This window comes from Phaethon aethereus (genome assembly GCF_964289735.1).
Source record: "Phaethon aethereus genome assembly, chromosome: 1".
Taxonomy (NCBI): domain Eukaryota; kingdom Metazoa; phylum Chordata; class Aves; order Phaethontiformes; family Phaethontidae; genus Phaethon; species Phaethon aethereus.
In genome coordinates this window covers 114722381-114749987 of record NC_138575.1, presented here as the reverse complement: position 1 = coordinate 114749987, position 27607 = coordinate 114722381, and the positions used below count along the sequence as shown (strand labels likewise).

At 41.3% G+C, this 27607-nt stretch overlaps 2 protein-coding genes across 2 annotated transcripts in view; one reads left to right on the top strand and one right to left on the bottom strand.

Annotated features, from left to right (window-relative positions):
• The first annotated feature begins 953 nt into the window (after positions 1-953).
• Positions 954-5485, top strand: ATP5PF (ATP synthase peripheral stalk subunit F6). Its single transcript, XM_082000585.1, has 3 exons — positions 954-1149; positions 3038-3162; positions 5360-5485. Exons 1-3 carry the CDS (start codon positions 980-982, stop codon positions 5386-5388), a joined length of 324 nt encoding a protein of 107 aa, XP_081856711.1. The 5' UTR covers positions 954-979; the 3' UTR covers positions 5389-5485.
• A 1119-nt stretch (positions 5486-6604) lies between these two features.
• The window catches only part of JAM2 (junctional adhesion molecule 2), a gene marked incomplete at both ends in the record, with an annotated part of 39670 nt that continues 18667 nt past the window's right edge, over positions 6605-27607 (bottom strand). The window contains 8 exons of the mRNA XM_082014270.1: positions 6605-6637; positions 7788-7821; positions 9549-9660; positions 11398-11500; positions 12959-13164; positions 14986-15138; positions 16348-16461; positions 20817-20882. Of these exons, the coding sequence (XP_081870396.1) occupies positions 6605-6637; positions 7788-7821; positions 9549-9660; positions 11398-11500; positions 12959-13164; positions 14986-15138; positions 16348-16461; positions 20817-20882 (821 nt within the window). The remainder of the gene's footprint in view (positions 6638-7787; positions 7822-9548; positions 9661-11397; positions 11501-12958; positions 13165-14985; positions 15139-16347; positions 16462-20816; positions 20883-27607) is intronic.

Sequence of the window (27607 nt, the reverse complement as noted above, 5' to 3'; positions counted from 1 at the left end):
GCTCGGGATTGGGCAGCGCGGCCCAGCGCGGGCCCAGGCGGGGAGGGCGCGCCGACACCGCCACCCCCCGCGCAGCTCCGGGAACTACAGCTCCCGGCGGCCCCCGCGCGCCGCCAATCCGCGGGCGGGGGCGGGGCTGCTGGTGCCTGTCACTGCGACCAGTTTCCCCTCGCCCGGAAGCGCATCGCCTGCTTCCGGCGGTCACGGTTGGTGGTGGGCTCTTTGCGTGCTCCCTTTCCACCCCCGGTTGGCAGCTGAGTGGGGCCGTGCGGTTTGGTGAGGCGGGCGCCGCCGCCCTGGGCGACCCCGTGTGCGCGATCGTGAGCCTCAGCGCTGCGGCGGCACTGGGCCGCGCTGATGGGGCGGTTTCCCGGCCTGCGTTGCGAGGGGGGGGCGGGGTGGCGGCGGCGGCGACGACTCTTCCAAGGTGACCGGGGTCGGGCCGCGGCGGCCCCGCACCCTTCCCTTGCACCCGTGGCTGCCGCGGTGCGGTTCCTTCTTCCGCGGTTTGCGGCTGGGGCTAGCGGCGCCTCCCGGCCCCGCCGCCTGCGGGGTCTCCTGGGAGGGTGGGCGGCCGGGGGAGATGGAGACAGAGCCGGCGGGGGGAGCGGTGGGTCCGGCGGTCGGTGCTGCTGCTGGCTTTGGCTGTTTCTGAAATTGCCACTTTTTCCTTTAAAAAAACCCAACAACCAAACAACAAAACCTGAGATTGCCCGTTTGTCTCGGGGGTGGCCCGAGCCAAGTGGGTCGCGGTGCGCCATTGAACGGGGGGTGTGAGGGCGCCCGCGGTGGCGTGGCGTCGGTGGGCTCGGGGGTGCCGGAGTTTTCACCCCAGATTGCATGCTGGTTTAAATTTCCTTTCTGAAACTCATTTCTGAACTAAATATTTTGCTCCTTTGTGCATTTGCATTGTGGAAAGAGCTAGCTAATTCTGTGTTTCTTTTTCGGCTTTTTTTTTAGCTAAAATATCAGTAGCATCATGATTCTGCATCAGATTCTGCGACTTTCTTCCCTTTTTCGCTCTGCTGTTTCCATCCACTTGCGGAGAAACATTGGGCTTTCAGCTATTGTCTTTAATAAGACAAAAGAGCTCGATCCAGTTCAGAAGCTCTTCGTGGACAAGATCAGAGAATACAACACAAAGAGCAAGTAAGTAATGGAAATTATTTTAAGGCTGATGGCAAAAGTGGGAAAAAATGTTGATTCTGACAAAATTTAAAACATGTTAGCTCTGTAGCTTGATGTCTGAATATTTAAGGTACACTTTGGTGTCAACAGGCAACATTCTGTAAGTGCTGAGGTCACCAGAGAGCAGACCAAGTTCTTTCCAAAGACATTTTAACTGTTTTAATTCTTACACTGCTAATCTTACCTCTGCCTGGTAGTGATGGAGGGAAACTGGAAAGAAGAGTCTCGTCAGTCAAATTTATCTTTAAAAACTTCTGAGAGCCCACATAAAGCTGGATAGAAATATTTTATGTAAATATTTTAGCTTTAAAAATGCGTGAAGGGTGGCACAATTGTTTGGGGTTGTTTTTTGGGATTTTATTTTTGTGCTGGAAGCATAATACTTTGCAGCTTTCACTGGCACACTTCTTTGGTATAAAATGACAGTTTAAGCAGAAGGTATTCCCAGGTTTAAAGCTAAATTTAGAGCAAATCTAGCTCTTGTGCTTTAAAAGAGCACCTGAAACTGCTGACATATTGGCTGATATGTGGTGATAGTTCTTCTCCTGTTGGTGGTATATGCTAGTTCAAGAATATACTGAGAAGGTGGCATTGGCAGTGTTGAAAATGGAAAATTAAATTTTTTTTGCTCTGGTGCAGGAGAAAGTTGCCTTATTATTGCATTGACCATTCTGAAACAAGTTTCTGGTTTGCTCACAAAAACAACCTGAGTGGGTTTAATTGTGCTCTGAAAGAGAGTTCTTGCTTTCCAGCAACACTTATTGATAGTGTCATGAGTGAGAAGGCTTGTTCTTGCATACCTGACAGAAAACATCCATTTTTTTCCCCTTAAAAAAAAAAAAGAAAAAGGAAAGTTGATGTCATTCTTCTTAGGGAGAAGTCAATGAAGTTTTTGTACACTATGGAAATGTATGTATGAGTATATTAATTTTTACCCATGTATGTGCTCTAAAAAAAAAAAAACTGGGTTTTTTTTTGTCTGGGGAAAACAGAAAAATATTCTTCAGCCATATTTCCAGAAGCTGATTGTAAATGGCCTCCAAGAGCAACTGAGAATTAATCGAACTGTGAGACTGGTTCATTACACATCTTAAGGGAATAAGTAGTTAATTCAAATGGAGTCTTAGATTCTTGTAGTGTTTAAATGAACTATTTAACAGGAAACTAAGACTAGAGTAATTCCGTGTAATTTATTCTTGGGAATTATTCTTCGAAACGAAATAAGCCACTTCTTAGTTCTGGAGGAAGACATACGTTTCCACACTTACAAACTAGCCTCTGTGTGTAAGCATATTTTCAGTGGCTTTACCAACCATACGCAATACCTGTGTTGGTACTACTGAGCACTGGTAATCTAAAGAGTTACTATTTTAATTTATATTTGTACTCCCAAGAATTTCCTGTCTGAATCTACATGAATGCACGGTGTCCTGTCTCTTCAATTTTTCCTTGTTCGATATTCAAATCATGTTCTCTTTGCAAGAATAGTTAAGCTTTATTAACCAAGATCACTAATTCAGAAATAGCAGAGGTACAAATCACAACTTTCTCAGAAAATCACCCCTAGCACAAACGAAACTAAGAGCCCTGAAGGTCTGGATACTCAGTGTAGTTTTATGTCTCAAAAGGCTACCGTTGTAGCTTGCATTTTCATCATTCATAGTAGAAAGCCTGTACTCTACCCTGATAAACCTTGTTTATGTGTAAGGTAAGTAGGCCCTAAGCTGTGTCATATCTTGACTTTTGGTTGTCAGATAGCTTTTTAATTCATAAATGGCCATGAAAATGTAGAACTTCCACGTGAAATTTCAGAACTGAGCTGTTAATCACAACTTGAAATGTTTTCTAGGCAAGCTGGAGGGCCTGTTGATGCAGGCCCTGAGTTTCAGAAAGACATGAATGAATCACTTGCTAGACTTCAACGGGCATATGGTGAGGGAGATCTAACCAAGTTTCCAGAATTTAAATTTGAGGGTGAGTTAACAATCCTATTGAACTTCTAATTGCAAATAAGAACATGTTCACCAACTGGTTTTCTTACTAATTCCCATTGAATTTTTGTTTGGATCATTCATTTCATATAAGATTCCCTCAGTGAATCCCCTTACTTTTGCACAGTTTCCATCTTATTCCATCTGACTTTTTTTAAATTATTTGCCTTTTTTAGATAAAGATGTGGACTTACTTATACTAATGCTTAACCAAACTTGCAGTCAGACCAGGCTATCTTAATTACCCTTCACAAACCCTAAAGAAATAGCCCAAATAGAAATATAGATAGAAATAGGCCAGTTACTTTTTTTCCCCCCCCCCCTTATCCCTCCAAAGATAATTTGAAAACCAGTTGTCTATGTTATCCAAACTGCAATTTCTAAATGTTGTAAGCTCATCTGGAAAGTTGGTGATTTCAGAAAATGAACATAGAACTTAACTTTCTTACTTATGATTACTTTGTGACTAAATTATATTAAACCTTTTTCTTCAGTTATTTGGATATGACTTCTGTTTAACTGCTGTAAGTTTGTGTTCGCATGTTTTCGTATTACCCAGATTGATTATGACAAGAAGAATGCTCATGATGATTGGTTTATCAAGAATGCAAAGAAACTGCACAAACTCTGTCTGCCTTGGGGCATAAAGGCAACTTAATTTTTTTATGGGCAGTCTCATTTCTATGCTTTGTTTCTTTTGCTTGCTTATATAAGTGCAGCTTGAAGGCTTCATTGCTTACAAGCAATTTTAGCTAAAGTCAGGTTGGGAGGGTGGGGTAAGTGGTCTTTCTCATAAGCTGTAAGCAGCTGGTAGCTGGGATTCAGCAAGCTTTTGAACATGCCAGTGAATCTGGTTTACATGGCAAGGTTTTGGTGGCAGAGGGCTGCATGGGTGGCCTCTATGAGGAGAGGCCGGGGGGGTCTCCACACATCAGACAGAACCGGATCCAGTGATCTCCAAGATGGACCCACTGCAGGACACAGCTGAGCCAGTCAGTGATGCTGGTGGCACCTCTGACAACATATTTTAAAAAGGGTGAAAAACACTCTCTCTTTTCAAAGCCCTCCTGTGGAGGGAGGAAGGGAAAGAGCAGGAGAATGTGAGGCTCGGTGGGCATCTGGCAGCCAGCGAAAGTCAACCCATGATAGTCAGTGACTTGTAATTCTAATCTGACTAACTGGAAATTCTAGTTTAGACTAGGAACACACCTTAAAATGTCTTGGGTTGTGGTGGTATTTCAGTTGGGTTAAGGAAGAATTTGGTGTCAGATTGTTATTGGTGCTAATAAACCAGAACATCTGTAGAGGAGGATCTGTGGTGACTTTTTCCTCCGCAGTTTTAGGGATGGGGTTTCTTTATATTAAATTTTATTTCTATGTAATATGTGAAACAATACACATTAAAGTTTGGGATTTTTTTTTTAATGAAACAAAATTTGTGTGACCATAGGAACAGAACAAAGAGGAAGAGAGACTGTGTTCTTTTACCACTGTTGTCTATCCTTAATCTAATTTCAACAAGTTTTCAATACTAAGTGTCTAGATACTAGTTTTCTTTGGCCTGGTGAAGATTACTAGAAGTTGAGCCTTACCTCTCAGGCCCTTTGTAGCAAGGGGAACAGGCATTAAAAATAACCTGTCACAATCCCTAACCCTTCTAAGTTTGTACCTTTGAAATCAAGAACTCCTTCCTCATTGTTTGTATGTGGAAAATCTCTTTTGCTGAGTGGAACTGAAATTGTGCACTCCACTCTGTTAATCAGCTATAAGACACTAATCAAGAGGAAAGAAGAGCTTGGTTACTTGTTCTTAGGTTAGAACTATGTTGGAAATACTAGTGTCATGTGCAGTAGTGTTCTGGTTGACTTCTTCAGTTCCTCTGCTGCCTTCTCCCCTACCCCAGGTGTTGCTAAGAGTTGTTTTGGCAGAATGTTTGAAACCTTACATGCAACTCTGTCGACATGGAGAAAAACCTGTCTCCAGTGTAGTTTATTCTTTAGTGCTGCCTGTATCCAATCGTACCCCAATACAAACAAAGTAAGTGGTGGTACAGTCTGCAGTGTACAAGAGCTTGCCAACTTAATGTTTAGTTTTCTTTGAATAACATGAATTGTGATGTTTGAGGCTGGAATAAAGAGAGACTAATGTGACTTTTTCTCTCTCTCCCCTTCTTCCTTTAGAGCCCAACTTTGAGGAGACTCCAAAGTGATCTCTGCAGGCTGTACACTAAACAGCAGTGTACATCAATAGTTGCTGAACATGGCACCAGTTGTAATTTAATAAATGCAGTGGTTCAGTTGGATTTCAGAAGTGTGAATAAATTCTTAACTGTATGGTGAGCATAGTTAGTTATGATCATGAACTCTTTAAGTGACTGAGGCATCAGAGTAGTGTTTCTCAATCTTGACTGCAAGACTCCTTTGCCAAGCTACATTTTAGTGTTGAGAGTTGTAACACCAATAATGATATGCCAAAAAGGAACTACTTGTTTGTCTGAGTTTGTCACATCCAAAAAGCTTCTGCAGAAAAAAACCCCATGAACCCTAAATCTGTAGCAAAGCCCTATGATAGCAACAGACCCGCACAGCCAAAAGCATAGGCACAAATACACTAATTTTATACTGCATCAATGAACACAGCATTGACAAAGTGTTAATCTTATAGAAGCAACTGAAACCTGTTAATGAGGTGAAATTTAGATTTCAGTAACTGAACTATTGACACAAACGCTTCAGGTTCTGAGGAACTTTATTTGTGACACTTCAACAGTTAGGGTCCAGATACTACAGCTAGAGTTGTACTGGCATGATTTTTCTTCAGAATGAAATTACATATGCAGTTGAGAGAGAGACAGACAGACTTCCTTGTGGAAAAGAAGCTGTAGGCATCTTATATTAGACAATAAAACACTGCTTGAAGCTTCCAGGAAGCTTTATTCTGTCAGGATAGCAAGTTTAAGTCTGCGTGACTACTTAATGCACTTACAGATGGCTTTGGCAAATCTAATTAGTACAATATCAAGGTACTTATAAGTTGGAATTGCAGGAGCATTTGAGCCCTTGACAATGGTGGAGACACAAGCAGTAGAAGTAGTGGTAGCAAGGACATCTATGAAATTTACTTGAATAGATTGTTCCAAACTGTAAGAGTGAATACTGTATTGCTGCATATATACCTGAACAAAATGAGAAGTCTTCACCCAAATTGACTTGTATATTCAATTTAGTTCTAGCTTTGAGGTTTTTTGGGGTTTGTTTTTTTAAAAAGCAATCACAGGTAGATTGACTAGATCTAAACATTAGCAGTTTCTATTTTCAGTGTGTAGTACATGGAAACAATATTTACAGAGTAGAGGTCAAAAGATCCCTTTGATACTTTTGTATAACAAGTAGTCATTTGATGTCCCTCACAGAGGCTGAAATCTTCTAAATAACAAAGGACTTGGTATGCTTGAAATCCTAAATGAAGCAAACAATGTTACATAAGTAATAGTTCAGACATTTTAACCAGATTAACGTTTAGTGTACATTTCAGAAGAAAGTAAGGCATTGAGATTGAAAAGAAGCATGCCTGAAGCACTGTTAGTTAACGTTTTTCTGGAACGGGAGGTCTACAGAATGCACTGCTACACAGAATAGAAGCAATAACCTATTAAAAAATACAAGTATCAAAGAGCTCTGAGCATCTGATTCATAAGTGCATTAATATTGATAAACAGATACCGTAGCTCTTCAAAGTTTGCTCCTTCCCCCTCAGAACAACCAGGTAGCTGGCCTCAGTAAGTTTCTTACATACACACTAGGTGAAGAAATAAGCTTATGCTGTTCAGTATGCTCTGTTGTTTTGATTAAAGAAATGGGTGGCATTCAGCAAGCTTTTAAGGCTACTAATGTAGTCTTAAACTACAGATAATGAAATTAAGTTGCTCCTAGTTGAAGCTTTAGTTGGAGCTCCATTTTCTTTGCACCAATCTGAAAAGCTGGAGCAAGGTATACGCAGTTAAAGCCCTTGACCCTCTCAGAGGAAGGAGCGGAAAAAAGTAAGTTGAGCTTCCATATTTAGTCAAGCCTTTTGACCCACATTAATCTTAGAGGAATGAAGGCCCAAACTTTGTCTCGCAGCTGCCTTGGACTATGTCTGAGTTAGTGTTCTTGGTTAACCAATATGCACAAGCAAGACGGAGTGGAAGACTTTACAAACAAGAAATGGCATCATTAAGTGGAGCATGAAGATGAGATTGCCAAATAGTGTAAGGGTGTTACCTTTCTCATTTACCTGATGGAGGGCAAGTAATCATGAAAAGCAGAGAGAGAAATAATGAAATAAGCTAATAGAACAGAGAGGTGTAGGAAGAAGTAATTAAAAGACAACCAGGTAAAAGTCTGGTTACTGTGGTAAAGAAAAAGATGGCAAAGTATGGAGCAAGGTGCTGTAGTTGTATGGTACTTGAGACAAACTAATAGGGAGCTATAAATGCAAACAGAGAGAAGGTATCTCCAGGTACTGGTGGCATGTAAGGTTTGGGGGGGTGTGCAAAAACATTACAGATGTAAGGAATTTTGAAGATGTCTAAAACTTTAAACGCACTACGGAATGGAAAATACTTGCCTTTTCACCTGTAGATTGATAGTTGGTCGTCTTCCTGTTAACAGGAAAGGAACATACGTTAAATAGTGACTTTTCTGGTGTTAGTTTTAACCCTTTGAGAACCTTATTTATGAATGTTTTTCCCGATTTCTAGCAATTCCTAGAGTTTCTCCCCTCCCCTTAGAAAAAAAAGAACAAATCTGGTGAATGCTTTTGTACAACTATGATTACCTCATGAACCACTACCAAATTACCTTCCCTAGCTTGTCTTTTCAATGCTTCCAGCTACACTTTTTGTCTAGTTCATGGACAGTACAAACACCACAGTATTTTAAAGCAATATTTGTATTTCTCTTTAGTACTTTTTTTTCTACCTGCTATTACCTAGAAATGCTGAGAGAAACTTTTAAGAGAATAAAAAATTATTGAGAGCAGCCTCCAACAAAGCACACAATTTTAGCCTTGTGTGGGAGCACTAAAATAGCTTGAGGAATTCTGACTTGCTACTAAGAAATCTAAGTGCATGAAATAAATCCATATTAAAGGAGTAGACCAGACACTCTCAGAAAGTCTCCACCCATCATATTTTTACAAAATATTTGCTGAAATAATCGGTAGACATGGACATGAGGGCAGTTCAATTTCGTTCTGAGCATCTTTTGTCCAGATTGAAAAGGAGACAAATGCATGCCTGTAGCCAAGTTAGGGCTGTATAACTATGTAAAAAGACACATCTCTGCACACTTGTCGCAGTCATAATGCTTAATTCATTTTCTGACCAGCACACTGGTTCTAATAAGAGAACCAGGTGGTATGTAGGATGAGGTTTATTTCAGTGTTCAAGAAAAAGCCATTGTACAAGAATCATGTAAGAAAGGTCTTAAACAAGAATCACAGTTACTAAATAATCAGAAATGTAAATGAAGTTTGCAGTGATTTGTGTACTAATAGCATCAAGATACTTACTGGGAAGAGCTTTCCTCTGAAAAAGAAAAAAAAAATTAGCACAAGAACAGTTTACCTGATTTTTGAAATAGTTATTCATAGCTTACTCAGCTCTTCAGTTTCTAGGAGTTTCTGAACCAAATTCTCTTTTTGGTGTAGTGAGTTTAAAACAGAAAAAGAGCAAGGTGCTTTCAAAATTAAATGAACTTGCAAGTGCCCACGAATTCTAACAGCAGCTCTGTTAGCCTTTTAGGCAGCGGACCTTCTCAGACCCCAACATTTGGCATCCCTTCTTGCTGTGCTGAACCCTACGGGCACTAATGCAAATGCTGCGGAGACGGTTGCTTGATGTCGAGGGTTTTTGCAGCAATCCTTAACAAGCAACGTTTCTCCACGAGCACTTTCGCCACGACCCATTAGAGGGAGCCAGTAATTTAGTTTCCCCTTCATCAGAACTCAGCCTCTCAGACCCCTTAGACAGCAAGGGAACTTGCACGGCTTGCTTTCATGTTGCCTCTCCTCCATCCCTGCTCAAAACTAGAGCAGAGAGGCTCTAGTTCCGGGGTTCCCTCGTTGCTTTCCCTAGGCTGCCGTTTGGTAGCCTTATGCAACTGCACAAACGTCTCCATGTTATTCTTAAAGCATCTTTTTTCAGTAGAAGTTGGCAGAATAAAAATGTCTGCACAATGAAGTTGCTGTTGTAATGCAACTTTAGTTGCATACAATAGCTTTAGTACCATGGAGTTAGAGCCTTCATGAAAAGGAGGACATGTTACAGTCAGCAGAAGCACAGGCTCTTTTTTTTTTTGGCACCAGGAAGAACTGATTTTACTTTACTTACTTGTAAAGTAGCCCTTTTTTTGGGCATAAAATACTCCAAGGCCACACAACGCCATTACCAGAGCCACAAATACTACTGCAGCAATGATACCACTTACATTAAGGTCATCTGTAATTATAAAACATAAATCCAATGTTACAAGTTGTAAAAATTTCCATTGGCTGGATTTTTTCCCCCTAATTAATACAGGCACCTTTTGTATCTACAGGTGGTCTTTGGCCCAAGCTACGTAAGTTAATTAGTAACACATAGATGTAGATAAGCAGTCCAAAAGCATTACTGTATCACAGCCACATTAACAGGAGCGCTTGATAACACTTCAACTCCTTTAGTTTGGGTCACAAGTAAGGAAAGAATAAGAGGGGTCAAGGGATACATACTCCTTGTTATACCTATCCCCTAATAAATAGTATTCAAGCCATATGGCGCTAAGGGAAAATATCTTGAAATCTTCACAAGTCATAAAACAAGTGTTTTCATATAGTTAGTTTGCCTAAAATAGATGAAACAGCTGATGGCAGTGTCAAGTCCCAGTCCTGAAGAACTCTTCAGGCAAGTTAATGTAAATTCAATGCTTTTTTATTTTTAAATAGCAAGGCTTTTAAAATTCAACACAATAAAGGCCAACAAATATTTAGCCTAAAGTTAAACTCTACACTGGGCTACCAAAACATCTAGCCATTTTTATTTTGCAGTTGATGACGCATGCCCGTTCCCTGATATAATCACTAAGAGCTTCAGGCAGTCATCCATTTTAGGAAAAACAAAAACATCAAGCAGCAGAAACATTTTTGTAAGTTTTTGTTATATGTCCAATTACTTATTTGGATCCTGACTTTAAGCATACATTAATTTTACCCCCAAACCTACCAATTTTTGTGCGTTAGTTGACAGCAGTTTAGGACTTTGGTAAGTATTTCCACAATAGAGAGATTCTGTCATGGTAGCTTGTGGAACACTTGCTCATAATCAACCAGGAATGCATTAAAACTGTGATACAGTGATTTTCAGCCAAGTTCTAAGAAAGTACCAGACAACTGCTTTATGGAATACTTGGACATGAACTTCTGTGCAGTATTTGTTAGAATCTTTTAGAAATATTCAATGTTTCTTTTACCATCTGCTTTCCTATCACATCTGCAAGAGCTAGTTTTACCTTTTCCAAAAACATTCATACATTTTGGGTTATTATAGATTTTGCTCCTCCAACCTTTGCTAAATTTTTTAGTAGCTAACCAACATTACACTTCACTTACGCTGAGCAAGTAGAAAAGAAACAGGCAGTATGATTTTTTTTTATTGTATTTGTTTTTAAGATACACTGACTTCTTCAGTGATAAATGAGTCAAATTTCTGATCTGTTACATTACGATCTCACATGGATGCATCTCAAAAGGGAGACTTTTCATAAAGAAAATAATCCAGTGGATTGGTACGCTATGCTGTACAGCTTCCACAAAAGCATTCTGAAATATTAAGGATCTCCTGTGGATACTGCCGTTGTGTGAAGTTTAGTGTTTAGCAACCTAAAGGCTGGCTACTGCAGTAATTTTAAGGTACTACACTAGCTGCTTTTCTGTGAAATGCAGTGAGACATGTTTGTGCTGTAAGAAAGGAATGCTTTAAGTAGCCACAGCAACTACATATAAGGAAATAATAATAATAACAATAATAACAACAACAACAATAATAATAACAACAACAACAATAATAATATTCCTCCCCCAAAATGCCATCAAACAAAAAGATACAATTCAATCTGGTTTTAGCTTCTCAATTGCATCACGTAATGAAATCATTCCTACTGCAAGACTGTTTTCCACCCTTATTTGCTTTGACACATACCAACTTGCATTCGCTTCGCTGAGCACTTCCGAGGTAATCCAACCCCATTGGAGGCTTCGCACAAATACTCTCCAGTGTCATTCTTCGTAACTGTGTTAAACAGCTGTTAAGACACAGTCCAAAACCATTATCAGTATGGAAAAAAAAAAAATCAGAACTTCCTGTGGGATAGAAATTTTGACATGTCAACAGGGTTTGTTTAGTTGTTTTTCTTAAACAAAAAAACTCCAAAAGAAAGTGAGAAATTCTGGTCCAGTTTGACCTCATTATTCATCCTCCTAGTCAGATCCCCTGGTCCTTAAATTCAGCTTCTGGTCTAAGAGGGTCTTTTAGATGCACACTTTAACTAGATGGAGTGTATTTACAAGGCGATTCTTTTTCGGGGCACAGTACTTTCCAACAAAACCGGTTCTTTTTTAGACATGCTCTAATTTCAGAATCACTGATATCAGAAAGTTTTACTCATTTCACCCCCAAAAAAAAAGAAAATCATGTAGTACAAAAAAATATTTCCCATGGAAACTTTCTGGGCTTTCCCCCCACCCTCCCAAGAAATGTCACTTTCTAATGCTAAAATGCACTATTTACCAAATACTATTGCTGTAAAAATGAAATTAAGGAAGCAAGAGACAGACAGAGACTGACCTCATGTCAGTTCCCGTGTTTCTCTGTATTTATTATTATTATTGTTTTTTAATCATTAGACCTGTTAACTTTTTTCCCACTTAATATATCCCATACTTTAAAACTAAGATTTTCAGAAATGATTGGTAATTTTGAGTAGTCCACCTAATTTCCACAATGTGCTGAAAGATCCACAGCATCTCTGAATACTTAGTCACATCTCAGTTTCCAGGTTTGATCATGCACAAAAGTGGGCTGTCCCTAGAACAGCTCTTTACTTCTGAAAATTCTCCACTGACAATGCATCATAAGTAGTATGTATCAATTTTTTTTAGAAGGATCAGCTAATGAGGGAGGGATGAGAAAGAGGTGGCCAGTTCTGAGGGGGTGTGGGGGGAAACCAAACCACAAAACAAAAAACTAAAACAAAAAACACACTAAGGTTGCTTACAGCCCCGACTCATTCCCACTGACTTCACAAGTATTGGACTGGAACCTGTAAATGTCACTCGATTGCACAGATTCTGGACTGCACTTGGTGCTGCACTCCCACTGGAGGGTGTGAAGCAGCTATTTCAGATTTTAAGGTGCTACCAAATACAACTCTGTTGACATATTGAGAGATTATTCTCACCTGGCACTGGTTAGCTAACCGGCAAGGTGAAATTTGTAATTTATTTTCTAGATTCTGCTCATTTATCATTACTGCAGCCTTGCAACTCACCCAATTTGTCTGTATTGCTCAACTTGCGATAGCTTGTCATTGGTCTGAGGCAGAAACCACCTTATAGGTTTGTTAGCGCTTATTGTGGCATCTCCAACAAAGACCTTGTGCATTTTTGGATTAAGACCCCTGTGCATCATTGTACTAAACAGTAAATTGGGTGGTCCTGATAGCTAGTTATTAGCCGATTAGAGAGCTGGTTATTACGCTTACCAGAGTGCCAGACTTTTTATTCATGGTGTAAGTTATGTTCGCTGCTCTAGCACTGCTTGCTCCTGTCTTTTCCAGTAAGGCAACACCATTCCTGTACCACTGGTACTCAGACGGAGGAGATCCCTCAGTCTCCTTACAGCTCAGTTCCACTACTGTTCCCGTCATTGCGGAGCTGGGTACCTCACATACCGGAGCAGTCGGAGCAACTGGACAATGAAATTGCACTTGTTACACAGTCTTATCAGTATTGTCTATCTGACAACAGTTTGACAGTCACTGGTGAGGAGGTGAGCACTTGTGTACGTGCTTAGCAACTACCACGTTAATGAAAAGAGGTGCTGGAGAAGGGGTTGAAGGCAGAGTCCTGCTACTGGAGAGCACAGTAAAATTTATGAGTTGCTAAAAATGGAAGAAAGAGGCTTGCTCCCAGCCTTTCCCACCACATGCTGTGTCATCCTGTCTCCAATCTGTACACTCTTACCCAAATCCAGAGAGTTTCACCCCATTTCTTATGTGGGGCCTCTTTTTCTCAGACAAAGGATGGACAACTCGGGGAATCTGTAGTCCAGAAATTCCCCCCTCTCCAGTATTTAAAAACAGAAGTGATGAAGAGGAAAAAGGTTATTTTGTATTAAAAGAAGTCAATTTTTTTTGAAAAATGGTTGTCAGAAAGAATTACCAAGACTGGCCATCATCACAGACGCTGTGTGAATCACAGGTTGAGGACCAAAAACAATTGGCTACTAAATTTCAGTTTAAATTAAAAACAAACATTCCCACATACAGATGCAGGAGAACTGATCATTCCATCTGCCATGAAGATGAACATCTCTTCCAGTTATTCTATGCGAACAGAAAAGAAACTTAATGTTTTTGTCGGTAACTTGAAGCTACATAGAAGAAAACTAAGGGCGAAGAGGCACTCATGGTACATTAAAAGCATGAGTGACACTAACTGGTATTCATATTTTTTTCTTCACTGCTTTTAAAGAAAAAATAAAAAAAAATCAAGTTAAATACTAACTAATTCCCATTGATGTTCAAAAAGGTTGGTGAGCAACACACATACACACTCTCTGCTTTGGGCTCTAAGCTTTCAACTTTACATTAGGAAGCCACATTTAAAAGAGGAAATCTGTTGAGAGCGCGGAAGAAAGAAGGAAAAAGTGGCATTACCGCATTGTTGGAGCTAATCAGAAGTTCATTAATTTATCATCCTTTATGAAGAACTTAGAGACTTTATTTATAATTTTACAAGATCAATTATTTTTGTATAGAAAAAAACAGTGTAGAAACTACAAAAGCAAATATTTTCTTTTCTCTCTATATGGAGAAAAGAAGAAAACTACCAACCTCTAACACTCATCCATTGGGAAAAATGCCAGAAACAATGTAAGAAGAACGTGCTCAGTATTCACTTTTCCCTCCTTTCCCCAACTGGGAAAGAACACAAACAAAAAACCACAAAGAACAACCACCCCCCCCAACCCAACATCATCTCTCTCATAAATAAAGTCCACAGATTGCAAGCTCGCTGGCTGGCATTGCACATACACTGCAGCAGTTTCTCCTTCCAAAACCAGGAGGAGACTGTAGCATATTGGAATGAACTGCCACTTTGGAATACTTGATAAGTGTTGACAGATGCTGACTTTCCAGTGCCAAACACAACGATCAGCTTATCCAGATTCTCAGCCACTGAGTTTTTAGATTCTCAGTCACTTCAGTGGTAGTAGACACGGAACTTGCACCATCACATAAACGACTATACTTGCTAAGTTTTGAGAACTGAACTACACATTTATGTCAATAAAAAAAGAAAACTAGTCATGTTCCTTTCTAATGCAAGCGTGCCTTTTGCAAAGTTTTCATGAAATAGGTTCTAGAATGCGTGTGTGCACATGTATTTATAAACCCAAAGATGAAAAAGCCAGCAGCCACGCACTATATGGACAACCCTACCTTTAACACCCCTTGCCATCATTCAATTTCTTTACACAAGCTCAAGCAATAAAGTTTGTTTGTACCCAATACTGTGAGAGTAATAGTAGCCTCTCCCAGGCGTTGCCCCTCTTCACTCCTTGCACTGATTTCACAGCGGTAGGTCCCAGAATCCTTTCTAGTGACATTTCTAATACGGATTCCTGTATTCAGCATCTCTGCTCGGCCTCGAAGGTCACCTTTAAGGGAGAACAGATGGAGAGGTTTCTGCTCTTTGCTTATAGCAAATATCTACATCTCATTGTCTTGCTCTGAAACCACGTACAATTTATGAACTATTGCAATGTTAGTTATCTATCACCAAGGAGCAGTATGTAATCCCCCTCCCAAGACAGTAAGCACCCTCCACAACTTGTCTATTTAGTCAAAAAAACCTCAGTTCAAAACTCTACATGTATCATACATTTTCTAGCTGGAAGATGGAATGCTTTTTTTTCCTGCAGACTCTTCAAGAAAACATGCGTAGCAGTAGTCAGGTGATAAAAAGAAGACATCATTTTCCACTGGAAGGATGGCAATCACTAACTTAGTTCCCTTACAGAAAGAATTCTGAACGATACCACAGCAAAAGTATTTGATGTTTTAATTTGGCAAGAAAAACTTGATGGATTTAGCATAGATATTGCCATCAGACTTCTTACAATGACGTTTTGTTCATTCTACAGCTTCTCATGAAATTTAAGTTACTTGCACACACAGAACCAGGAGTTACAGTGTCTCTCTAAATTAAATATATGCAGAAAAAAAACAAGTCCATCAAAAAGACCAGCACATCTTGCAAGCTCTACAAACCAAAAAAATTTTTGTGCTCTTCTTTCACTTCTCAACTTTCTTTAATGTGTATAAGGTACCAGAAACACATATTTTCTTCAATACATAAAGCTGAGGTAAGACCTTATAAGAACATATAAACAGAATTTCCATTTCTGAAAAGAACACAAATAATTTAAAAAACACAGCTGAGTTTATATTTTATGTATATAAAAATTGCTGCATTATTCATATCTAAGCCTCCAGCTCTACAGGAGGCTTCTGAAGCCTCTTTGTAGGCTGGGAGTGCAGAACTTGCTCTAGTTTTGGGGAGCTTATATTTGAACGTAATTTCATTTTCAAAAAATTTCAAGGAAGGCATAATGCCATTTTTCTTAGTCTTGGGTTTTATTATATTTAACTTCATTAAAAAGATAACTAATCGATTTTATTAAAAAATGCCTTTTTTTCCCCTTGGGGAAGCATTCTTTTCCTCAAAAGGACAACTGTTCAGTATAGAGAGTCAAGAGAGTCACTCTCTTTCAGTAATTTTCCTAACATACTCCCCGAAGAAAGAGTCAATATCTATTCTAGAGAATGACACGTTAAACCATCAATCTAAGTTTGGAGTACCGTACCTGTAAATTCACCATTGTAGTAGACAAATGAGACTCCTTGAGACTGGATTTTCTTCCATTCTATTCTTAAGCTCATCCCTTTTGAAAATTTGTGCTTGCAACTAAGAATAGCCTCTAGAGGGGAGAAAAAAAAAAAAAGAGGGCAAAAAGGAAAATTAGAGCTTTTAGCATTGTTTGGTACACATTCAGGCTCCCTGAAATTAATATTCCCCCTTCAAAAAAATTTGAGCAGTCAGCAAGGGCCAGATCTACTTCATTACATTCTCAAAGTAATGCCATCAGAGCTTCTCCAGGTTTACATAAGCACAATGGGGAAACAGCAACCAGTAATTTTACCATACTTCAGTGGCTTTTGGATCAAACTTCAGATGTTGGGGACCAGATATTCCCATGTTGGATGGGCACAGATTCTGTATTACTACCTTCATTTTAAGTATTTTCATCAGTGAGCAGACTCTGACCCTGTTAAAATCAGTATTTTGTGAACTGACATTCTGAATTCAGTATCAGTAGTTTAACTGTTTAAATTTAGAACTTAAAGCAGATGGGAAAAATACCAGTAAGATGGTTAAATGTTCTCCTAAGTAACTTAATTACAATTTCACATTGGTTACCATAAGGGTATGTGGAAGGTAAGAATCTGCTTCATTAATGTTACCCAATCAAGGACCTTTTTGATGCAAAGGTGATAATAGGTAAAGGGGGCACTGACACACAAAACCACAGCAACACAAACATGACAGACAAGGACTAACAGAGTCAGTGACAGAGACCATCAGTCACCAAACTGATGGGTCTGTGGTGTCGGTGACTGGCATGAATGAGGAGGGTCTCTGTGTCAATGTCTCAAAGATCTTCATGAATATCTAAGCATGTGTGCCTGGAATGCCAGCTATTGGGGCAGAGAGGGGTGGCTTGAGTGAATTTAAGGCCAGCAACTGGGGGTCACACTGGAGGTGCAGGCACCCCTGGGCTTATGGTGCTGGCTGCTGGAGGTGTGTGTGTGGAGTGTTTGCATTTTCCCCAAACCTGGTGTGCCTGGAGGCGTGTACAATTCACTAGCAAACCTCAAGCTGGGTGAGCTAGTGAGCAGGAAGCCCAGGGTCAAGGCAGGGGCAGTGAGTGGGCAGAGGGGCTGCGCTGGTACTCCGGGGATCCATGAATGTGCGTGTGCTCCTGAGTCTAGAAAGTGTCACATGAGGGCTTTCACCATTGACCTCCAACCTCTACCAGCCAGACGGGAGGAAGGCAGCTTGGCTGTCTACACTGAATGCTTTATGTGAGCCCAGGCAATGTTATATGTGGGTGCTGTTGAAGGCAGCATCTTGTCTGAGGAGGGCTGGTGGTGTCAGTGTAATGTGTGTCTGTATGTGTGGGTGTGCACCTGCATGCACACCTCCGGGATACACACACTGCCTTGCTACTGGTTGAACTTGGAAATGGGAAAGCAGCAGCTGTGTCCACCAGCCTGGGACAAAGATTCAGGTCTCCAGGCACACTGGGCTGGGCTCCAGTGGCCACACAGGAGGAACCCCCAGGCCCCGGAGCTGCTGGAGGCAGCTACTGCTCATAACACATTGGCTGTTACCTCTTATTTTTCTTGGGTTCTCAAGAAAACAAGGTTCACCTTTCTGTCTGTCCACTCAAGTTTCCCTGACTTATGTATACCAACCAAGGATCACGCAGAAGCTGAGCTTTCAAGAGTTACTGAATTCTGCTAAAGTTGCCATAACTGGGTAGAAAACAAACCAAAATTAGTGCTCCTAATAAGGAACAGGTCATACTGGGAACTCAACCATTCTTTTTTCCTCCCATCACTAATATATAGCTTGTATCGTAGTAATTGTGGTCTATGGTCAAGTCTGTAGTTGTTATGGGGGGAACTGAAGAGGGAGAGAAAACACGACAAACTGTATAGGTGAGTTATTGGGACAAACTAAGTGTTTCAGTAGTTCCACTCTCTGTGGAACAGCATGCTGGATTTTTTTTTTTCCCCTCCAGTAAATGACTCTCAAGTCAAGATATTAATAAGAATTGTTGAGAGACAGTATCAGAGGAAAGAATCCAACCACACATCTGACTGGCTCCAACTCTATTAACAAAGTAAAATTTATTGTCTTCCAGAAAATTCTGTGAAAGAAACAAATACAATATTGATCTTGCCCCTTTAAACTGCTCGTCTTCCAATATAGGTCAGAGTATCATGGATCAAAGGCCTTTATAATTTTGGCAATGCCTGTCTAGTTTCAGGAGACAAATATCCACTACTCAACCTACATTAACCAGCACCCTTGTTTCCAGTCTCAGCAAATAAGGCTGAAGGGCAATTAAGAGCTACTGACAGATCTACCCGCTCACCCTTTGGAGTCTGATTTCCCAGGTCTGTTCTGTAGAGAAACAAAAAGCTTCCAAGGGGCCAGACTGGTAGCCTTGGTGATCTCTCACAGAGGAAAAAATGTCCAGACTTGAAAGAAAAATTGAGGCAGGAGGGCATTCTTTGCCAGAAACATGTTACACATGCACTGGCCGCTTCGAAAAACATGCTGTGCACTCAGGAAGCCCGAAGTTCCTGACTTCAGGTTGAGTGGATGGGTGGAGGCTTCCTGAACCTTAAGATTTGCTAAAGTTTCCTTTCCATTTTTTTTTATTCTTCTAACAAAGAAAAACCATCATTCAAGCTCAGCTTGCTTTTGCTACTGACTTTGTGACAGCTGGCTGGTCTCATGAGTTGGTCTATGTTAGCTGACACAGAGACAGCTCAGTTGAAGTGTCCTCAGCCGAACAAGTCACCTCCGTCTTGAATGAGCTGCCCCCTTCTTGTATGCCACACTTTTTCATTCCAGAAAAAGCTAGCACTGATGCCCTCTCACTAATCTTACTCAGAGACCAGAATGGAAGAAATGGAGTGCACACAGAACAGAGACAACATAATGAAACCCTCCTTAGTTACAGTTCCCCTCTCACATTTTTTCCCCCCCACACTAACAGAGTCAGCGAGAGGTATTTTCCAGAAAAGGTCGACTTGACTTGCATTAAGGTAGGCCCACAGGATGCTGTGTGTCAACACAGGCTCTGCCAGGCCTGGAAGAACCTTCTGGGATCTTGGAGAGGTCTAGACAATGTTTAATTTGGATTTACATCTGGTCTGGAGGCTATCATTTGATTATAGAATATCTCAAGTTGGAAGGGACTCATAAGGCTCATCGAGTCCAACTCCCTGCTCCTCACAGGACTACGTAAAACTAAACCATACCACTAAGAGTGTCATCCAGACGCTCCTTGAACTCTGACAGGCTCGGTGCCGTGACCACTTTCCTAGGGAGCCTGCTCCAGTGAAGAACCACCCTCCTCTACTGTAACAGCATTTGGAGGAGAAAATAAAAATGCATTTTAGATCAGCTACATTCAGTCGAACAGCTATGTCTATCAGCCCCTGCCATTCCCTTAGTGCTGCTACACAAAAAGAACTCAGCATGGCATCTGAGCTGTGTTAAACTGATATCACTCTATCATACAAATAACAAAAGAACAAAGTGCAAGCCATATATCATATAAAAAGAGAGAAGCGAATCAAGCTTCAATATTACCTGAAGAACTTCTCTCTCCTCTTGCCTGTCCTGAGCTCTAAGTGTATTAAGTTTTTCTTCCTCAAATGGGACAAGAATACTTGACAGGAGCCCAGCTGACAGCTTTAGATACCACCAAAATATTTGATTATTACCTCAAACAAATGAATAAAGCCTAAATCTCAGCAAACCGTTCTTTCAATTCCCAAATTCCCATCTCTCTCCATTCCAACTAAATGCAAAGAAAAAAACAAACAAAAAACCCCACATAACCCACAAACCTCTCACACACTGCTATGATCCCTTTCTCATCTACTGAGCAAACATCGTGTTTTCCTCCCTGCCTCCTTAACCTCTCCAGCACGTTACTGGAAGTAATTTGTCATTTTACATGTGGCATATATATATATGTACAAAAATTATAAAAAATAATATATATATTTATACAATATATTAAAATATGTAAGTAGCCATTATAGTTACTGACAATTAAAAATAGCCATTAAATTATAGTTACTGTCAATTAGCTGACTTACAGTTGTTCTCTCTCTAGTTCCTCACTCTGTCTTGTAAGATAACTAATGCTTCTCATTTCTATCAGTTCCCAGCATTTTAGGTGGAAGGAAACCAGGCAGAAGTTAGTGTCAGCTACCAGGACTGACAAACAAGTCACAGAATCACAGAATAGTTAAGGTTGAAAAGGACACCTGGGGAGCATCTAGTCCAACCCCACACCAAGTAAGAGAAAATGGGGCCAAGACCAAGATTACACAGAGTCAAGAGAGAGAGTAGGAGCAGGACTCCTCAGAAAAGAGGAAGACAACAGCTGCACAGCTTTTGCACACATAGCTTGCATGTGTTGTGTATATATTAAAAATAATCACAGCAATGCCCATACTGTACCCTTAAACTCCTCTGCTTTTACATTCTTGTTATCCGTTTCAATGGAAATTCCAGACACTTTATGACCTGCAAGGGGACAGAAGAAGAGAGACAACTCAGCAATAAACACTTGTAATTTCATATGTGCTTCAGCAGCTACAAGCAGTACTTTCAAAACCTCCTTACACTGGACAGATTAGATATCATCTACTAGAGAGAGCACAGGACTAAGAGTTATACCAGGGCTGGCCATGTGGGTGGCCTTGAACACTTCATCTTTTCCTCTCCATGCCCTGGCACCTGTAAAAAATAGTAATATTTCTCTTTTACAGTAGCATGATAATATTTACATGTGAGAAGTTCTATATAAACAGTAGACTTTGTTTTATACTGGGATAATGTCTCAGTCTGTTTCTAAGTGGGGAGACTTCTATTAATCCGTAAGTGTATTTTCCATTGTATTCCTACTACAAGGCAGGCATGTTTACTGAAGAACACCATGTACAATTTCTACAGGGTAAAAAAACATGTGCAGTAATTGGCAGTTACCTCAAATTCTTGTTGGAATGAGAAGGAAAACATTAGTCAACATTTCTATAGTTTTATATAAAACAGGAAAAAAAAACCACAAACCACCATACATTCTTGGATATCTCTTGTATCAGGAATACTGAAATTCCAGAGAGAACAGGTGAAATAACCACTAGCCCTACATCAACCCTCACCCAGCTATCTCCTCCCCCACTGCACCTCACTATACATCCTCTCTTAAGAGTGGCTCTCCTCCCAGGAAAGGACTCCACTGTGTTCCCTCACAATTCAAAAGTGTTCCTGCAAGGCCCAAGAGTCAGTCACAGTTATTCTGGTTATTCCATAGCAGGCTACAAGTCTAACAAGTGCTTAAGAACAGCTAAATACAGTTCTTCACACAGGTTTACATTAGCTTTTTTTTTCCAAAAGCATCTCAAGTTCCCTTGGGTTTAGGACCAGTTTTGAAGACAGCATGGACACTCCTTAACGCTGTGCATTTCCTCCATCCACGTCAGCCAACTGAAGAATTGCTACAAAGGCTAGGAACAAGAACTGAGCCTCTCTCCCCATCAACAATATTTAGAAACAAGCCTGTTTAAGAGCATAATGTTCTTTAACTGATATAAACTGGTCTTGCTTCACTCCTTTTAGTCTAATCTTGCTATTTATCTTGCTCATGCACACAGACCTCCTTTGTTCATCCCCAAAGAATTAATTTCCCTTTCCCCAGCCTAATGGGGGAAGAGTTGCATACAACCTAGCAGACGGATATCCAGTCTTGATCTGAAGACACGCGCAGATCTAGAATCCTTTGCTTCTTATTTTTTTCTTTTGACAGTTGATTACTTTCCATTGAAGCATGTGCCTTATTTCTCAATTGAGTGAGTCCATTTGGGCTTTCAGCTATGGTTTCTCACAGCTCTGAGTTAGCATGCAGTTTTCTTTGTATGAAGGTACCATCAGAGAATCATAGAATGGTTTGGGTTAGAAGGGACCTTTAAAGGTCATCTAGCCCAACCCCCCTGCAGTGAGCAGGGACATCTTCAACGAGATCAGATTGCTCAGAGCCCCGTCCAACCTGACCTGGAATGTTGCCAGGGATGGGGCATCTACCACCTCTCTGGGCAGCCTGTGCCAGGGTTTGACCACCCTCATCGTGAAAAATTTATTCCTCAGATCTTGTTGAAATCTACCCTCTTTTAGTTTAAAGCCATTACCCCTTGTTCTATCCCAACAGGCCCTGATAAAACGTTTGTCCCCATCTTTCTTACAAGGCCCCTTTAAGTACTGGCAGGTTGTAATAACATCTCCCCAGAGCTTTCTCTTCTCCAGGCTGAACAACCCCAACTCTCTCAGCCTGTCCTCACAGGAGAGGTGTTCCATCCCTCTGATCATTTTTGTGGCCCTCCTCTGGACCCGCTCCAGCAGGTCCATGTCTTTCCTGTGCTGAGAGCTCCAGAGCTGGGTGCAGGACTCCAGGTGGGGTCTCACCAGCACGGAGTAGAGGGGCAGAATCACCTTCCTCAACCTGCTGGCCTCGCTTCTCTGGATGCAGCCCAGGATATGGTTGGCCTTCTGGGTTGAGCGCACATTGCCGGCTCATGTCCAGCTTTTCACCCACCACTACCCCCAAGTCCTTCTCAGCAGGGCTGCTCTCAATCCATTCATCCCTCAGCCTGTACTGATATAGAGGATTGCCCCGGCCCACGTGCAGGACCCTGCACTTGGCCTTGTTGAACCTCATGAGGATCACACAGGTCCACTTCTTGAGCTTGTCCAGGTCCCTCTGGGTGGCATCCCACCCTTCAGGCATGTCAACCACACCACTCAGCTTCGTGTCATCTGCAAACATGGTGAGGGTACACTCAATCCCCCTGTTTATGTCATTGTTGAAGATATTAAACAGTACTGGTCCCACACACCATCATGGTTTTCTTCTCAATTAAAGATCATTCTTTATTGTTCAAGCCTGGCACTACAGAGGGAATTCTTCATCCAAACTGTTCCTTTGGCCCTTGCCCTTTCCCTCCATAATTTCCTAGTTTTTTTCAGCATCATTTAAAAATACAGATTGCGGTTCTATCAGTATCTATAACCATTGCCCCTGCGAGTCATGGAGCAACAGTCAGGATAGGTATTTGAGTCCCTGGCACTGTAGCAGAAGTTCAGTTCCTTATTAACTGTATCCTGTTGTGGTGGGCTGACCTTGGTCAGCTGCCGGACACCCACCCAGCCGCTCTCTCACTTCCACTCCTCAACATAACAGGGGACGAAATAAAATTAAAAAGCTCATGGGTCAAGAGAAAGACAGGGAGGTCACTTAGCAATTACCACCACAGGTAAAACAGACTCATCTTAGGGAAAACTGATTAAATTTATTGCCAGTTAAAAATAGGGTGAGTGCAGGGCTTGTGGGGAACCAGGGCTGTGGCGAGTCTGTAACAGCTCCCCTCCGCCGCTCCCTCCTCCACACATGTTTCCCCTGCTCCAGTGTGGGCCCCTCTCCATGGGCCACAGTTACTGTCAGGAGCCCGCTCCAACGTGGATCCTCCACGCACTTCAGCTTCCTTCAAAGCGTATCCACTACTCCAGTGTGGGATCCCGCACGGGCTGCGGTGTGAATATAGGCTCCAGCATGATCCTCCACAGGCTGCAGGGCAGTACCCGCTCCACTGTGGTTCTCCATGGGCTGCCGGGGGTCCTCCCCCTCTCCCCTAGGGGCTCGCAGAGCTGTTTCTCACACTTTTCCCTCTCACCCCTTACTGACAGGCACTGTTTTGCTCTTCTTTACACAGCCTTTCCCCCCCGAGGTGCCGCCATCGTGGCTGTGGGGCTGAGCCGGGCCCTGCGGTGGGTCCGGCGCGGGGCAGCCCCGGCCTCTCCTCGCAGAGGCCACCCTGCAGCCCCCCACCAGTGCCTGGGCAGCTGCACCCCATGCTCTGGTGTCACTCTTCAGAGCTGCTGATTTCTAGAGATCTCACCATCCCCTTCCCCCCTTCCAAATGTTTGTCCAACACTTCTTGTTTCTAAGAGAACATATCGTCACACTTGGCAACATAAAGTGAATTTTTTGTATCTGCACATTACGAAAAGATCCAGATTTGTGTGCAACTATGCTGTCCTTAACGTGTTTCAATTTTATCGTCACCTTTGCGTTACCCCAAAATAGTTACAGCAGAAGTTTATAATACAGAAATAAGTAAGTGAAGATGACAATTCCAGCAATGCCATTTACATACCCTTAGAATACTGAAATAGCAAAAAATATTTGTATTACAAATAGCACTTGAAAATTTTTTCCACTCCATCGAGAAAGGAAACTTCCCTGTTGGACTTTAAAAAAAGAAATAAAAAACCCCCGAAATGACCCCCCCCACACCCTGCTGAAACCAGAGGAGGGAACCGCTTCTCCAGCACCTCCCAAAGTAACCGTTACTCCTGCATGTCCACATAGAGACCATCTCCTTGTTTTCATCTAAGCTTGGTCTAGAATAAAGCCTGAAGTAATTTTCCTTTTAACCTATTAAGCCCTATTTAGATTTATGGAAAGAAAATTAGCTTTTGACTTTTACCCAAACCATGCTGTTTCTAAAACAATACCCGCCCCCCCCCCCCCCCCGCCGATCCTATATGCTAATAGATAACAAATCACTTTTATCTTTTGAAAAAACATCTTCCTTCATGGGTTCATGATGGTGAAGAGCATTTTGTTCTGAGGCTGGCAGCAGCTAACACTTGCTAACACTTAGGCAGGAAGCATTTCTAGGACCTCAGTGTGTGGGTAAAGCCATTTATAAATTACTGGCACATCAACCTTCTCTGTCCACACACAAAACAGCTCAAACACATGCAATTCACTACGTATGACATTCACTGTTTCATGGACCTGGAAATTTCTCTCCTCCTCTTTAATACAGATGTGACGCAGCTCATATTCACAGTCTAGTATTCATAAGCTAGAAGCCACGATAAGAAAACGTATTTTATGACTTCTGGGGCAGGATCATGGTACGTACTTCTCACTGTGGAAGTTACCACAAAACTATCTCGCGTACTTTGTATTGAGAGCTTGCAATTGCACAAAGTCTCCATATTTCCTGTTGCATCAAGTGATTTATAGTATACATGAAGATCCTATTATGCAGTAAGTACAAAATATGTCCGAAAAAAGGAAGGAGTTCAACATACACACAGCCCTCCTCCTCACACACACAAGCCACACATATACATGACCCTCTTCAAAAAGCAGTAAGTCCGAACTTAAGGTGGTACAGAGGTAGCTGACCGAATTAAAACCGTTATAGATTCTGATGATGCAGAAAGACAGAAGAGCTCATTAAATCTAGAGCATCTCTTCCTTAAAATATCCTTTCAGAAATGCCTCCTCCAATTATTCAGAATCCAAGATTTAAGCTTTGGATTTTAATTCACAATATAAAGAGCAATAATGAAAAGGTGACATATTAATGTACCAGTAAACTTTTTGTCCAAACATTTTATACAGACTGAAAAAAACCCTACTCTTATGTGTCAGTAACTTCATTTGTTTAGAAGTAAAAACCCAAAATACACACTTTCCATTTGATAATCACTCACACAGCTGTAAAGCAATACTCCTAGCTGGAGGAATCATTAAGGAAAAGCATATTAGTCAAACCAAATCAAAGGAAACAGTATGCCTGGAGGAAATTACATGAGAACAGAATCAAAACAAAGTTATAAGTACAAGAGAAAAAAAAGAGAGTCTTGTGGTATTTGTTTTGCCAAGTTCTAAATAGCAGGTGGTCTGCAGCAAAGCTTAAACAAAGGATTTCAGAGGATACTTTAAGTTTAGGAAGTCCAATGTCCCAAGAATAAAGCAATAATGAAGCTAGTTCTCTTACTGAAGTCCCTGAAAGAGAATAGGAAACCAGACATCTGTTTGGTGTTAGCATCCTTCAGACACATGACCACCTCAGGATAAACCATCAACAACATGCTTAGATGCTGATGCAGACTTCTCAGCTACGTAACTACCCACCGTGAGGTACTCAAACGATACCTAGAGTTTTGCACAGTCACGTCATTTAAACACTCACATCTGCTTTGGGTCTCCTGTTGCCATATTTTTTCCTAAGAGAAGTAGTCCATAGATTACATAGTCCCTGAACAGGGAAAGGGGAGGAGAAGCTATCTACCTTTGGACAGAATTAGTTGTGAATCACCAAAAAAAACCAAACCAAAACAAAAAAAAAATCTAACTCCCATTCTTCTTAGTAGTCCAAGATGTGGTCATTACAGCCAAAAGGCTACCAACTCTGCTCACGGTGGCATTGGCAGGCTAGACTACATTAACGCCAACAGTTAACAACAGGCAGCCAGGGCTCAGACCCACCACTTGTCCCAGACACATTGCTGTCAGTGGTCAGTGTTTAAGCAGCCTTCATCTTCCATCAGTTCTGCTTGGTGAATACTAACCTCCAGCAAACATGCCAGAGAGAGACTAGGAGTATTCACAGCCTCAGCAGGAGTCTCCTGTGTTGGCCAAAGTCCTTAACCAATCTCCAAAATCGGTGATTTAGGCACCCAAATGTAGCCTGAAATAACTGGAGCAAACCCAGCTTCATTAAGTAAACATAACATAAACGTGGCATTAAGACTTTAAATTTTGGACAAGGGCTAGAAAAAAAAATCATCCCACATCATGGAAAAAATGAAGCACCAGCTCAATTTCAGTCTTTCGTTTATCTTGAGCTACAAAATTTCTTGAATCTTAAAGAACAATGATAGAACAGGATTTACTTCGTGAATTGGATAAACTCTGCCCAAAAAGCCAACCCTGCATGTCTTCAGTATATATAAGACAGTAACCTAAAGGTCTGCAGGGTGGGAATAATAAGCCCATCTAAGCCCAGATGTGGAGAGCGAGTTTGTATTTTAATAGACATAGTGTGACTGCATAAAGGATGGTAATCCAAGAGAGAAGGCACATTTTTCTGGCTGACCAGCTAAAGGGGTCTAAAACACAAAAGGAATTTAAAGAGCTTCTCTGCCACCCCTTCACTTACGTGGTAGCTGCCAGCAGCATTTCTGTCATGTTTTGGAAACTGCTAGACGTAAATACAGCAAGTTTTAGTTGTTCAGACCCAGGAGCTGCTGCAACTCTCCCAGACCTGGTGGTAACCCATACAGCTCCTGAGAATAGCTTAACATGCTGTGAAATACGTGGCAAGATTTTCAACACTCTTAACTGGCTAATTAGGACATAGACCTTGCAGATGTTTTTAATCAAGGAAGAAAAC